The sequence below is a fragment of the Schistocerca gregaria genome, chromosome 4, assembly GCF_023897955.1.
Source record: "Schistocerca gregaria isolate iqSchGreg1 chromosome 4, iqSchGreg1.2, whole genome shotgun sequence".
NCBI lineage: Eukaryota > Metazoa > Arthropoda > Insecta > Orthoptera > Acrididae > Schistocerca > Schistocerca gregaria.
In genome coordinates, this window is record NC_064923.1 from 217,199,822 (window position 1) to 217,214,877 (window position 15,056).

The following is a 15,056-nucleotide window of genomic DNA, read 5'->3' on the forward strand; positions in this document are numbered from 1 at the left end:
GCATCTGCCATCAAGATCCCATCCCTGTGGTTCAAACTGACCTGCAGTCCCTCCTTTAAAACCTCAGGCCCCTCACAAGGACGAACACCTCAAGCCATTGAACTTTTCACTCAAAACCACACCCCCTCACCTTTTACCATTTTTCTAAGATCCACAAACCCAAACATTCTGGCCATCCCATAGTTGCTGCGTTAGTTAATCAGCACCTGCAACCCACAGTACAAAGACTCCTCTCTCATATCAAAGATACCAAACCAACCATATCCTATACTGCCTGAAATCTGTGCCATCCCACTCCCACCACACACCTTACTTGTCACCATTGATGATACCTCCCTCTATACCAACATCCCCCATGTACAAGGTCTGTCTGCTGCTGAACATTTCCTCAGTCAGCTCTCACCTGATTCCAGACCCATGGCATCCTTCCTACTTACCTTAATTAACTTTACACTCACCAAAAACTACTTCTAATTTGAAGGGCAGACAAACAAACATATCAGGAGTACGGCCATGGGAACCAGGATGTCCCCTTCCTATGCCAATCTTTTAATGGTAACTTGGAGAGGGCTTTCCTGGGATCCATAAGTCTTCAACCCCTGGTTTGGTTTAGATACACTGATGATATCTTTATCTTTGTTTAGCTTATTAGTTTGTTCAGCTGTTCTTCTTGAACAGACATGGTATTTTTAACAGAGCACTTGCTTACGTATTCCCTCGCAAACTTCCATTTTACGTCCTACTGTTATCCATTGTGCAACAGATGCGTATGTACCCAATTAAATTATTTTGTCAAAAACTGGTTGTTTTTGTTGATGTATTAGCCCATGTGGCCATCATTCCTTCTTATGTAAGCCTCTTGTCAGTCTTTGTTGTCATCTGTCTTGTTTAAATTATTGTCTGTTTTCTACCTTATATGCTAATCTGTTCGTTTATTTATCTGTAACACCAAGATTAATCAACACATTGCCCCTTGAACTGATGGTGAGGCTGACCTGTTGAAACTCCTGGAATCTCTGAATACTTTCTCCCAATTAAATTTCGCATGGTCTTATTCTGAATCGCATGCCACTTTCCTCGATGTTGATCTCATCCTCACCGAAGGCCAGCTAAACACTCCTGACCACATTAAACCTACCAACAAAGAACAGTATTTACATTTTGACAGTAGCCAACATTTCCATGTCAAATACACTGCCCCATAAAGCCTCGGCAACTGAGGCAAACATATTTTTTCTGATGCAGACACTTTACAGCAATATACCACCACTCCCACCTCAGCCTTCACTGTACGTAGTTAACCCACCAAGTTCAAAATCAGATTTCCTGGGCCATCACATCCAATCCTGGTACTCCTGATCCCTCCAAGAAACAACTTTGGAGCACACCACTGGTGACTCAGTATTATCCTGGTCTGGAATGTATTAATCAGTTACTTCGACAGGGCCATGACTTCCTAAAATCATTCCCTGAATTGAGATTCATGCTGTCTGAGACTTTGCCCACCACACCTAGAACGGCTTTTCGCTGCCCTACCAGCTACACAATATTCTTGTCAGACCCTATTCTCCTTCTGCACGCATCTCCCTACCCTATGGCTCTTATCGCTGTGACCATGTCCACTGCAAGACTTGCCTTTGCATCCTCCTACCACCACCTATAGCAGTCCTGTAACTGGCAAAACATATACTATCGAAGGGAGAGCCACATATGAAACGACACGTCATATACCATAATTTATGTAAACACTGTTCAGCCTTTTACGCATGACTACCACCAAATTATCAATTAGGATGAAAGGGCACAGGCAGAGAGTGTATACTGGCACCACACACGCCATCTGGATTCTTTCCCCAGACACAAGTGTCTCAGAACTCTGCACGTGGGAACTAGCGCTACAACATGTCCTTGGTTCTCGCCACCCACCTGGCCTTAATTTATGTTAATTTCTTCCGTCTCAGCATTTTTCCACAGTAACTACTCTTTTCTGCACTCCATTTTAGTTTTCTACATCTATCATTGTCTTAAATGTTTATTTTTCACCTCCCACCTCCATTACCTACAATGAACCTAGCTTTTCACTCACATTTGTAAAGATGACCAAAAAAATGTTTTGAACGGGGAGGCACTGGTAGAATGCAGTAGTAATGCAGAGTATTTTGAAGTGGATCAAGTTGTTTTGAAAACAATTTGAAAATATATAGCTTTCAAAAAATAATTCCAGTTCTTTTAGTAACCCCTTGTACTTGGTTTAATTGTTCACAGGTGACTGTTAAAATTGCTAGGATACCCCATGTGGACTGTGTTTGCACTCTACCCTTCATCTGATCTGATAATTTTTCAACTGTCTGTTCTTACTGCTTCAACAGATTAGAGACTCTATGCTCAAAGATTATCTGAAGTGCAAAGAGTTTGTTAGACAGTTCTTGTTTTGTTGCCTACACTTCACATTTGATACAAGGAGGAATTCTTTTAGCAAAGCCACAACTATAGTGGGAACCAAATGCCTTGGATGCTAAATGCACAGTTATCTGGGGAAGCACGGGGAGAGCAGCAGTGGTGGTGGGCAAGGGGGAGGGGAGGGGGGCGCTCAGAGTGCTGTAGGGGAAATGCCGTGTGCTGGAGTGGAGGTGCCATTCTAAACTGAAGCCTACACTTACATCTTTTGTAAATATTAAGTGGGGCCCCTCCACACCCAGACTTGCATGCTGGCCATTCAAAAAGATCTATTGTCACCTCTGCTTTCGCCAGTATCTAATAGGAATTCCTCTGAATATGCAGCAATTTATTTTTGTCTGGCTTGTTAACCAACTGTAACTTTCAGAGGTGTGTCATGAATGGTGAATTTTGAGTTAAGTCTACACATTTCTAGGGCTGCTATGTCAAAATTTGCTTCTTTTGCCAAAACTTAGTGGAGTTCACACTGTCTCACCTCACTAACATATTGCGCAGACATAATTGCGGAGAGAATTCTGAAAAAGCCATTTATTATAAGAGGAACTGAAAAAAAGTACTCAGTAGCTTATGAGAAAGCAAAAAGGTGTAATGCCTTCATATACGCTATGTGATCAAAAGTATCCAGACACCTGGCTGAAAATGACTTACAAGTTCATGGGCACTCCATTGGTAATGCTGGAATTCAATATCGCCTTGGCCCACCCTTAGCCTTGATGACAGCTTCCACTCTTGCAGACATACGTCCAATCAGATGCTGCAAGGTTCCTTGGGGAATGGCAGCCAATTCTTCACAGAGTGCTGCACTGAGGAGAGATATTGATGTCAGTCGGTGAGGCCTGGCACAATGTCGGCATTACAAAACATCCCAAAGGTATTCTATAGGATTCACGTCAGGACTCTGTGCAGGTCAGTCCATTACAGGGATGTTATTGTTGTGTAACCACTCCACCACAGGCCGTACATTATGAACAGGTGCTCAATCGTGTTGAAAGATGTAATTGCCATCCCCGAATTGCTTTTCAACAGTGGGAAGCAAGACAGTACTTAAAATATCAATGTAGGCCTATGGTGTGCTAGTGCCATGCAAAACAACAAGGAGTGCAAGCGCCCTCCACAAAAAACACGGCCACACTGTAACACCACTGCTTCTGAATTTTACTGTTGGCACTACACATGCTGGTAGATGACATTCACCGGTCATTCGCCATACACACACCCGGCCATTGGACTGCCACATTGTGTACCATGATTTGGCACTCCACACAATGATTTTCCACTGTTCAATTGTCTAATGTTTACACTCCTTACACCAAGCGAAGCATATTTTGGCGTTTACCGACATGATGTGTGGCTTATGAGCAGCCTCTCGACCATGAAATCTCTAAGTTTTCTGACTTCCTGCCTAACTGTTATAGAACTTGCAGTGGATCCTGATGCAGTTTGGAATTCCTGTGTGATGTTCTGGATAGATGTCTGCCTATTACACATTATGACCCTCTTCAACTGTTGGCGGTCTCTGTGAGTCAACAGACGAGGTGGGCCTGTACGCTTTTGTGCTGTATGTGTCCCTTCACATTTCCACTTCACTATCACATCTGAAACAGTGGACCTAGGGATATTCTTGGATACATACGCATGACACAAGTGACACCCAATCACCTGACAATGTTCAAAGTCCGTGAGTTTCGCGGAGCACCCCTTTCTGCTCTCTCACGATGTGTAATGACTACTGAGGTCGCTGATATGGAGTACCTGGCAGGAGGTGGCAGTACAATGCACATAATATGAAAAACGTATGTTTTTGGGGGTGTCTGTATACTTTTGATCACATAGTAAATGTTGTTCCAAAACCAATAGCATTTCTTATTTCACCAGCTATCGATGGCCTTAAATAACTACATTCTTTCATCGAAAAAGTCAGTAGTGATTGGAATAACACAGCAGATAATGAAGTATTACATAATAATGATATGGTAAAATTCTCTCCTCTTTGAATGCTATCATTTTTCAAAATCTCATTTCGATATCTCAAACTGCTTATGAAATATGAGGAATGTTGTGGATATTTCACTCTGTCTTTATCTCTGGCATGGTTTGACCACAAATGGGTGTGTTACATCAGACCAATTTTCTCAATGTTGGTGACAGATACATACTTCTACCCAAGTCTAAAGAAAAATTCAATATGTTAGCTAAAATTCATACCCAACAACAAATGCAAAATCATAGCAACCTCTATTTTTCACTAAACACTTTTCCAAATTTCGTGCATAGTCTTACTTTTTACGTAAATATCACAATAACTATTGTCATTAATGAAATGATGGGCACAACAGCATGAACCTGATATATGTAGCTATAATAAATAAAGCAACATTGATTTTTTTACGTATAGTTTCAGTAAAATTATTTGAGAAAGATTGCAGGGTGTGCGCCTCAATTCTGTCATCGCTGACCAGCCGAAAGGTGGAAGATGCTTAGCTGAAAGGTGGAAGATGCTTAGCTGAAACGTGGAAGATGCTTATCGGCCTACCCTTCCAAACAAATATATGAACTCGCCCAGTACTTTGGACAAAAACTGGTCATTGCGCATCGGTCACCGTATCCTAAGTGAACTATACCAATGATTTTTCTACGTGGATAAACATTGTCCTGCAAAATGATGATAATGTCACACACGAAATGTTGCTGCTTCTTTCTCTAAGCTGTTCATTTTTGGAACATAGCCTGCTATCACTTTAGAGAAAGAAGAGACAAAACTTTCTGTAGGACTTGCCCATAATTTTGCAGGACAATGCTCAGATACACATGGCACGAGCTGTGACTTATTTGTTCGATTGAGGGGGCTGGGAAGTATCGTATTACCCAGTACATTCCCTGGACTGCAATTTGTGTCCTAATATGAAGGAAGCACTTGGTGGCATCCACTTCAGAACTGTTACAGAGATATATCTGCAACATATTGCTCCACTCAAACTATCAAGACAATTGATGCTGCTAAGGGTATCATACAACTTTTACATCAGTGGTAACAGGTTATACACAATGCCAGTAACCACTCTGAAGGACAGTAAAACTTTGAAGCTTGTATCTATTTTGTATAAACTGTAAGTAGATAGTTGCCACTATTAAAGTTCCAACCCTCGTCATTAACATTCATATATGCCACTGGAAAATTATATCTATGTCCTATTGAAGACATCATAATTTCTAAAATATTTGCCACATGAAAAGAATGAAATTTGATAAGGCAAGACCACAACTACCTGGAAAATGTCACTGTTTAAAACAAAGAAGACAGAGGTGAATATTTATTTTCTGTATTAATGATGTTGCAGTCTAACACATTAGGTGACTCAAGCTTACTATATAGGTCAAAACAGACAAAAATTAATTGAAAGCAAGAAAATTATTTAATTTATGCCGATAAAATCTCTTACCTGAATGGAGGAAGAGGAAGTACAGTATTTGCCATAGGACTTTGACACACAGGGCAATTTTCTGGTAATTCGAAACAAAATACTTTAGAATCACAGTGTTGAAAACAAATAATACCAGGGTCTGTATCCATGAATTACAGACTTACAGTCATAATTCGTCCCTACCTGAAAAGAACAGCCATAGATATATCTCAAATGTGTATTACACAAGTTTGAAAATGCAAATAATCTTCACACATAAGAAATAATACACAGGGAGAGAGGACAGATTTTCCCTCTCTTTTTTTGTTAAAGACAGCAAAGGCACAGAACTACAGTGTCAATATTCTAATGGCTGTATGTAGCATTAAATCGTAGTCAAACACTAACATTACAACACAACAAAATGTACAGAGAAAATATGTGCACAATACCTGATTTTTATTACAATGTTGTAGATATTCCGGCAAAAATGAAATGGAAATGCCTTTCTCAAATTAATCTGCTTTATGAGGGATATTTGACATTCCCTGTACACTGGATTTGGTGCAAACAATTACACTAGTCTGTATTTTAAAACTTTTTGTCAGATGATTTGTAGAAATTAGGTGTTCTTGAATCAATTTTTTATGCGGATTCTAGATGTGACTTCAATTTTTGTTTGTCACATCAGGTTTTTACGCAAATTAAGAGGTAATAGTTTGATGATTGTAACTTCTGAACCCCAAATACACTCCTGGAAATGGAAAAAAGAACACATTGACACCGGTGTGTCAGACCCACCATACTTGCTCCGGACACTGCGAGAGGGCTGTACAAGCAATGATCACACGCACGGCACAGCGAACACACCAGGAACCGCGGTGTTGGCCGTCGAATGGCGCTAGCTGCGCAGCATTTGTGCACCGCCGCCGTCAGTGTCAGCCAGTTTGCCGTGGCATACGGAGCTCCATCGCAGTCTTTAACACTGGTAGCATGCCGCGACAGTGTGGACGTGAACCGTATGTGCAGTTGACGGACTTTGAGCGAGGGCGTATAGTGGGCATGCGGGACGCCGGGTGGACGTACTGCCGAATTGCTCAACACGTGGGGCGTGAGGTCTCCACAGTACATTGATGATGTCGCCAGTGGTTGGCGGAAGGTGCACGTACCCGTCGACCTGGGACCGGACCGCAGCGACGCACGGATGCACGCCAAGACCGTAGGATCCTACGCAGTGCCGTAGGGGACCGCACCGCCACTTCCCAGCAAATTAGGGACACTGTTGCTCCTGGGGTATCGGCGAGGACCATTCGCAACCGTCTCCATGAAGCTGGGCTACGGTCCCTCACACCGTTGGGCCGTCTTCCCCTCACGCCCCAACATCGTGCAGCCCGCTTCCAGTGGTGTCGCGACAGGCGTGAATGGAGGGACGAATGGAGACGTGTCGTCTTCAGCGATGAGAGTCGCTTCTGCCTTGGTGCCAATGATGGTCGTATGCATGTTTGGCACGGTGCAGGTGAGCATCACAATCAGGACTGCATACGACCGAGGCACACAGGGCCAACACCCGGCATCATGGTGTGGGGAGCGATCTCCTATACTGACCGCACACCTCTGGTGATCGTCGAGGGGCCACTGAATAGTACACGGTACATCCAAACATCATCGAACCCATCGTTCTACCATTCCTAGACCAGCAAGGGAACTTGCTGTTCCAACAGGACAATGCACGTCCGCATGTATCCCGTGCCACCCAACGTGCTCAAGAAGGTGTAAGTCAACTACCCTGGCCAGCAAGATCTCCGGATCTGTCCCCCATTGAGCATGTTTGGGACTTGATGAAGCGTCGTCTCACGCGGTCTGGACGTCCAGCACGAACGCTGGTCCAACTGAGGTGCCAGGTGGAAATGGCATGGCAAGCCGTTCCACAGGACTACATCCAGCATCTCTACGATCGTCTCCATGGGAGAATAGCAGCCTGCATTGCTGCGAAAGGTGGATATACACTGTACTAGTGCCGACATTGTGCATGCTCTGTTGCCTGTGTCTATGTGCCTGTGGTTCTGTCAGTGTGATCATGTGATGTATCTGACCCCAGGAATGTGCCAATAAAGTTTCCCCTTCCTGGGACAATGAATTCACGGTGTTTTTATTTCAATTTCCAGGAGTGTATATTCAATACCATTTCACACAAGGTGATTTTTTAATCTCCACAACTATCTAGTATAAAAACAAGAAGTCAACAGTGTTCCATTAATTTTTAAACTTTCTCTTCTCAAACTTCCTTTCAGATCTTGCATATGATGAGTGTCATTCTTCAACATCCAACAGTAGTCGCCCATCATAGTCGCATTCCAGTTCCCCTGGCACCTCAACTCCATCGCCGTAATTTTTTGGTGAAAATGTTCACTCTGCTCTTCACTATAAAGTCCCAAATTTTCCAGAAAGTAGTCAATATGCGAGTGTAGAAAGTGAACTTTCACACTCATGTTACAATCCATCTTCTTGAAATTGTGCAACAGCTTTTCAACAATGGCCTTGTATTTGTGACTATGTTATTCTTAAGAGAGTTCTTGGTAACAGATTGGAAGGTGATCCATGCGTCTTTTTCTCTCTTCATCATTGTCTTATCTAAATCATCAGTTTCTTTATTTAAGGATCAACAAACATTTCAGATTTCAACTTGTCTTGCGTGACAAAGGAAAATTTCTTGGAAAGGCACTAGATGCAGGGTTCATCTTGTAGTAGAGCCTTTAGAAATTGCTTTATCAAGCCCAGTTTTATGTGTAGTGGTGGAAACAAGGATCTGCCTCCCCCACAAGCAGTTCGTGCAGAATGTTTTTAGTTCCAAGCACAAAATTTCTCCACTCTGGCTAAACTCTCACACTCCAATGTCTTTGCGTTGCTCGACTATTCCCTTTACATATACAGCATGGTACTTTTGTAAACTTGGCTCGCTGTGCTAACAGTATTCCAATAACTTTGAAGTCACTGCAGATAAGTCATTTGTGTTCCTCATATTAGGTACTTGTTAAGAGTATCTTCATATTCTCATACATAGCTTTCACTTGAACTGAACGGGCCAAAGGAATGGACATATACTCATTATAACCATAATGCATTATGCAGTAACACAATTTCAGGCTCATGGTTGATGAATCTAGAAAAAGTCTCCATAGAGTAGGATCATGTTCAACACCACAGAACTGCATTAACTTATTTATATTATTGCAGTAACCCAAGGTCTTATCCTGTGTCTGTATCTTGGGTAGTGCGTTCTTGGTTCCAAAGAATTCTTACTTTTTAACAGGGAGCCACATAGCTGTGCAGATTCCTTAGGCAAATTCAAATCTGATATGAGATCATAATAGGTGTGTAATAAACAATGTTTGAGTCGTGCAGTGAAGTTGCATTCAGGCTGGTAGATATCATTATCGTCTTTGGTAATGGCATCAACTTCATTTTCGCCATCTTCTTATGCATTCACTAGAATAGATGGAGGAAGAGGAGCAATCAGTTCTTCTCCATGTGCAACTGGCCTAATGGTTGAATCAATGACTGGATGCACAATTTATTTCTTATTTTTCAAATTGCACTCCTGAACATTAACTAAGCAGAAGTAATCACAAGTGGCATGCATGTTTTCTTTCCTTTTGTCCACAATCTTAACCTGTCAGCACAACAGCGGCAAACTGTCAAACCCTTCTACTGGTTATCAAGTTTCATTTTAATGTAAGCATGGTAAGCTTTTTTCATGAAGTCTGTGATAACCATTCTCTGCACAGGAGCTGTATAATTTCCACAAGTGTTCACACACTTGTGTGTTGACACTGTAGTAACTACAAACAACAGATGAACTGTTCTATTAATACTGTCTTAAATATGCAGTAGAATTGCAATATAGCAGTGGTAATGCAAGCCTGTGAGATAAACAACACTTTCAAGGCCATACAGTATCAGATAGCATTAATAAGTGCAACAGCCTACCGGTATACAGGGCCGCATTGAGAAACTTCCCTGCAACAATACACATAACCTACTGGCATACCAATACATTTTTGAAGTCAAATTGCAGCAATACTGTATGTGACAGGAAAAAATTGAAAACAGATTTCAAATCAGCATAAAAAGTTGAGGCAGTATCACATATTAGTTTTCTGTTGTCTGATACAATGCAGACTAGTATTATTCATGACTGACTACATTAATTACATAAAGCTTCATGTGCAAAATCACACAAACTTCAAAATATAATTACGTAATGCTTGAAAAATCACATGAGCTGGAAACAAAATTACAAACAGATGGAGAAAGAATGTTCTTGCATACCAATGTATTTTGTTTCACTTAAATTTAATGTTTAGTTGTGTTCACCATCATAACAAAATAGTTCATGAACTCTGCCAACCTGGAACAAATTAGGGAGCAAGGTTCTGCCTGTTACTAGCCAGCACAGAGTAATAGTAATAGAGGAGAGACGCCACTATAAATACCTTGGTTCACCAGGCTTTGAGTAGTAGTACCTTATGAGAATCCTTTGCCAGGATTACAGTAACCCATCAACAGCAACAAAGGCAGATTTATAATATGGTGGTCACTACACTGGTGTGCAGAAGTTTACAACAAAAGTAACTTTTGCTTTACATGTTTCTGACAAGTAATATAGCTTGATGAAATTTGGACCATACATATAAAGAACTGCTACAGTATAATGCAGAAGGTAACTGAAAGAAAAATATGAGCTGAACAGAAATGACACTTTTATACAAAGACAATAATTACACTTAAGTAATTGTGATTTATGACAGTCCCCTAGACATTACAAAAAGCAAGGCATGCATCTTAATAGTGTGTGTGTGTGTGTGTGTGTGTGTGTGTGTGTGTGTGTGTGTGTGTTTGTGTGTGTGTGCACAGCGCAGATGGCACTGTATGCTCTGCAATGTATTATCATGCTGGCCACAAGATTGGCATGGAGTTCTTGTGGTAGGGTATTCCATTATTCCACCACTGCAACTGACAACTGCTGTGTGATCCTACTGATAGGATGTGGCAGCCAATGGGCTGCGTGTCATGCATTGCTGGGAGGACGGTGACAGAAGCTGGAATGGTTGATACATGGGTGACTGCAGTGTGATAACAAGAAAGAGTGAGCTACATATGAGGCAGGATGTAACGTAAAACTGTCATGGTCAGTGCCTTGATCATGGATAAAATTTGTCAGGCCAAATAAAAGAACTGCAAGCAAAAATTAGACACATTAACTCATTGGTAACATTTTCTCCTTGAGCCGTTTGTATTCTGAACTTTTCAGGATTACATGCTACAAGAAGAAATGAAGAAGTACATACATTTCTCAGGTGTCTGATCTAACTGTACAATTTCTTTAGAGCAAGCCCATAGAAATGGAGAGCGTTACCAAAACACACTGGAGGTCGATCTCCTCGTTGACTGACTGAAACAGGATGGAGTACAAGAACTGAGGCAGTGAAGCCTATAGCATAAAAACAATCAGAAGTAACAGAAGCCTTACAATACACAAAAAGTCAATGTAGTTTGTCTCACGATTGGATAGTAGGAGTGAACAGACTGATCTATTATTTCTCCAAGTTTGAAACACTGATTCTCTTGAATGTTTGGAGGAACATTGTAGACCATATTAACGTAAGAAGATTGATTCTGCAGTCAAACGATATTTTCCTTAATACTGAAATGAAAAAAAATATTAGAGCTCTTATGGTTTTCATAGATAAGGATGTAAGAGCACTCTGGCCTGAAATCCTAAGGGACTGGTCTGTGAACCCTTTGAAAAAATTTGTTTTTTCTAAGCAACATAACTCAAAGAATAAGATTCATAAGCCCGTATAATGCTTACTATCTTTTAAAACATCTTTTGGGAACATTTTTATGAACGAACCACAGCTTTAGCTCTCACACTTGTTTTTTGTTGCTATTGAAATAAACCATGCTAATTATTTATGTACATCATAGGTACACATTACTCAAAATACAAAGTAACACGTTTATTTTTGTCCTGTAAGGACTTTACACTATTATCTTCAAAGCAAACTACTGAAAAAATGGTGCTGTCATAAATTGCGGTACAAAAAATTGTTAAGTATGATTATCAAAAATACTGGGAATGAATTCAGGGTTTTTCTTTAAAAAAAAAATTTAAAAAAAAATTAGTTTCTAATTTAAGTCACAAGAGTAGTCTACTCTTTAGTTAAGCATGTTTTAAGACAGTATACGAAATTTCAGCTCTCTATCTTTAACAGTTTTTATCCAAAGTGTACAAGAACATGAAATAATTTAACTTCTGGGAAATTCAAGATAAAATTAAAACTTGCATGGCATTAATGCATCCCAGGTCCATATTCATCTTGTTTCCTGTGTTGTTCTTCCTCCCTTTTCTTTTTCACATTTCTTCTTGTTATTCTTGCTACTTTGGTGGCTTACAACATTGATTTTGCTGCTTTGGAGAGTCCCCTTTGGACAACGGCTATTAAAGCTCTCTGTGTATTTACTTCACCAGGCACTCCTATAACTTCCATAACATTAGGCCTTGACACTGCAATATCATTGAAACATAGAACAGCATCTAGTACCCTATTTTCAAAGTATTTAATGCTACTAAAACAGTTTTTGTTATCCGTTCCCACATTCAATTGTTGAAACTTTCATTTGGATTTTGAGTCCTAATGTGTAAATGTTTCTCTAATAAACTTGTGTCACTAAAATCCACATATATAGGATTTATAACGTCCATTATAACAAATGGCAAAGAATGTTTATGGTTGTAGGTCACACCTTAAGTAACAGCCCTCTGGTAGCCACACCAAAAGTCACTGCCATGTGAGCAGAGTACATGACATGGGTTGTCATCTGTGGCGGATTTATGATAGAAGGTAGCCCATACTGCCTGTTTCATTCCCTCAAGGTAATTTTTTTTTTTTTTGTCTTATGGCTTGTCTATAACACTGCAACCTGTCTATTTCTTCGTCTGTAAGCCAACCATGTTCAATAACACAGTTATCATCAGCTAATTTCTTTCCCTTCAAATTCATCTTTAAGTTCCTCAGTCTTGTACCTAACCTTTTCTGGACATGTCCAACACATTCCATTTTTTCAATTTTGGTGTCAGCGTACGGTTTGGATTCACAAACTTTTTGGTACCCTTTTGAGTCTCCATCTCCTAGGTAAGATACATATAGCAAACCATATTTCTCCACTGACCTGTGAAATATCTTTGCAACACCATCAGATTCCATCCCTCCACTATAGCCACTAAAATTAATCAAACATTTATGATTTTCATTTCCACTAGTACAGCCATGACAGTACTTGGTAATATACTCCACATCAATGACTTTATCACTGTCCAAGGAGGTAGCTGTCACAACACCATTTAGGGAACTATGGTTTTTTGTTGCCAGGATGCAGCCAATGCTGCAGACATGCATGCGTTGCTGTCTTTCGTGTCTACACTTTCCTGAACAGCATTATTAAAACTATCATTTGCTACTTCTTCTGAAGTCCGTAGAATAATTTTATTGTACCTGTCAAACCTTGTAGGGGGAGGTAAGCCCACATGAGCACAGAAAATTTGTGCACTTTTGTACCCTTTGCCTATACAGTTCATAACATAAGCAAGTTTGATGTTTGTGTTATACACTCTCTGTTTAGTTACACCACAAGTATAACCACACTCACTTAAACCACAAAAATTACAAACAGATCTTAATTTTGATGCACAACCTATTCTAGCACGTATCTCCTCAAATACCTTTACACCACTATTGCCACATTCCTTAAACTGCAAAGCTTTATTTATTAGTTCAGATAGAGCAGAGTGTAACACAACCTGAACCAATAGTTGGCGGGTCTATATTATCAACATTAATACGGTCAAGCCCATTGTCCAAATATTTCAGGTTTAGCTTCAAAGCACTTGGAGTAGTTGAAGTAGATTCAAGCGTTGCATCACATTGCATTTCAGTATTAGCAGAGTTAATCTGTTAGGTGAACTGGTCTCCATAAAATTTACATTGTTTAACACCAAAGTTCTTAATTCTTCCCATTGTTTTTAAGTGGAATATGAAACTCACACATACAGTTACTTCGCTGTAAACAAAATATTCGCGCCAAAACAACAGCATACAATGACTAAGCTCTCAGTACAGGGTGATTCAAAAAGAATACCACAACTTTAAAAAAGTGTACTTAATGAAAGAAACATAATATAACCTTCTGTTATACAGCATTACAAAGAGTATTTAAAAAGTTTTTTTTTTCACTCAAAAACAAGTTCAGAGATGTTCAATATGGCCCCCTCCAGACACTCGAGCAATATCAACCCGATACTCCAACTCGTTCCACACTCTCTGTAGCATATCAGGCGTAACGGTTTGGAGAGCTGTTATTTCTCGTTTCAAATCATCAATGGTGTCTGGGAGAGGTGGCCGAAACACCATATCCTTAACATACCCCCATAAGAAAAAATAGCAGGGGGTAAGATCAGGGCTTCTTGGAGGCCAGTGATGAAGTGCTCTGTCACGGGCTGCCTGGCGACCGATCCATCGCCTCGGGTAGTTGAAGTTCAGGTACGGACAGACAAGTGCCAATGTGGTGGCGCTCCATCCTGCTGAAATGTGAATTGTTGTGCTTCTTGTTCGAGCTGAGGGAACAGCCAATTCTCTAACATCTCCGGATACTGTAGTCCAGTTACAGTAGCACCTTCGAAGAAAAAGGGACCAAAAACTTTATTGGCTGAAATGGCACAGAAAACGTTCACCTTAGGCGAGTCACGTTCATACTGAGTTGTTTCCCGCGGACTCTCAGTGCCCCATATACAGACATTGTGACGGTTGACTTTCCCGTTAGTGTGGAAAGTTGCTTCATCACTAAAGACAATCTTCGAAACAAAAGATTCATCTGTTTCCATTTGAGCAAGGATAAAATAACAGAAATCGATTCTTTTAATCTTATCAGCTGCAGACTTGAAAGGTTTCATAACTAACCTTTTTCGTACGACTCTCCATACAGTTGATTGTGGAATTTGCAGCTCTCTGCTAGCTCTGCGAGTTGATTTTCCTGGGCTGCGAACAAATGCTTGCTGGATGTGTGCTACATTTTCATCACTTGTTCTCGGCTGTCCAGAACTTTTCCCTTTGCACAAACACCCATTCTCTGTAAACTGTT

General features: G+C 40.5%; 1 protein-coding gene across 8 annotated transcripts in view; it reads right to left on the minus strand.

The window, feature by feature from the left end:
• The window catches only part of LOC126267096 (MKRN2 opposite strand protein), a 95,943-nt gene that overhangs the window by 49,973 nt on the left and 30,914 nt on the right, over nucleotides 1-15,056 (minus strand). For 3 of the 8 annotated variants that reach the window (XM_049971974.1, XM_049971971.1, XM_049971975.1), the window contains one exon: nucleotides 5,898-6,062. The exons of 3 other annotated variants lie outside the window; for them this stretch is intronic. In XM_049971974.1, coding sequence (XP_049827931.1) covers nucleotides 5,898-6,028 — 131 coding nt within the window. In that variant the 5' untranslated portion in view covers nucleotides 6,029-6,062. Of the gene's footprint in view, nucleotides 1-3,105; nucleotides 3,261-5,897; nucleotides 6,063-15,056 lie in introns of those variants that run through there. 2 more of the 8 variants (XM_049971978.1, XM_049971976.1) reach the window with 2 other exon arrangements.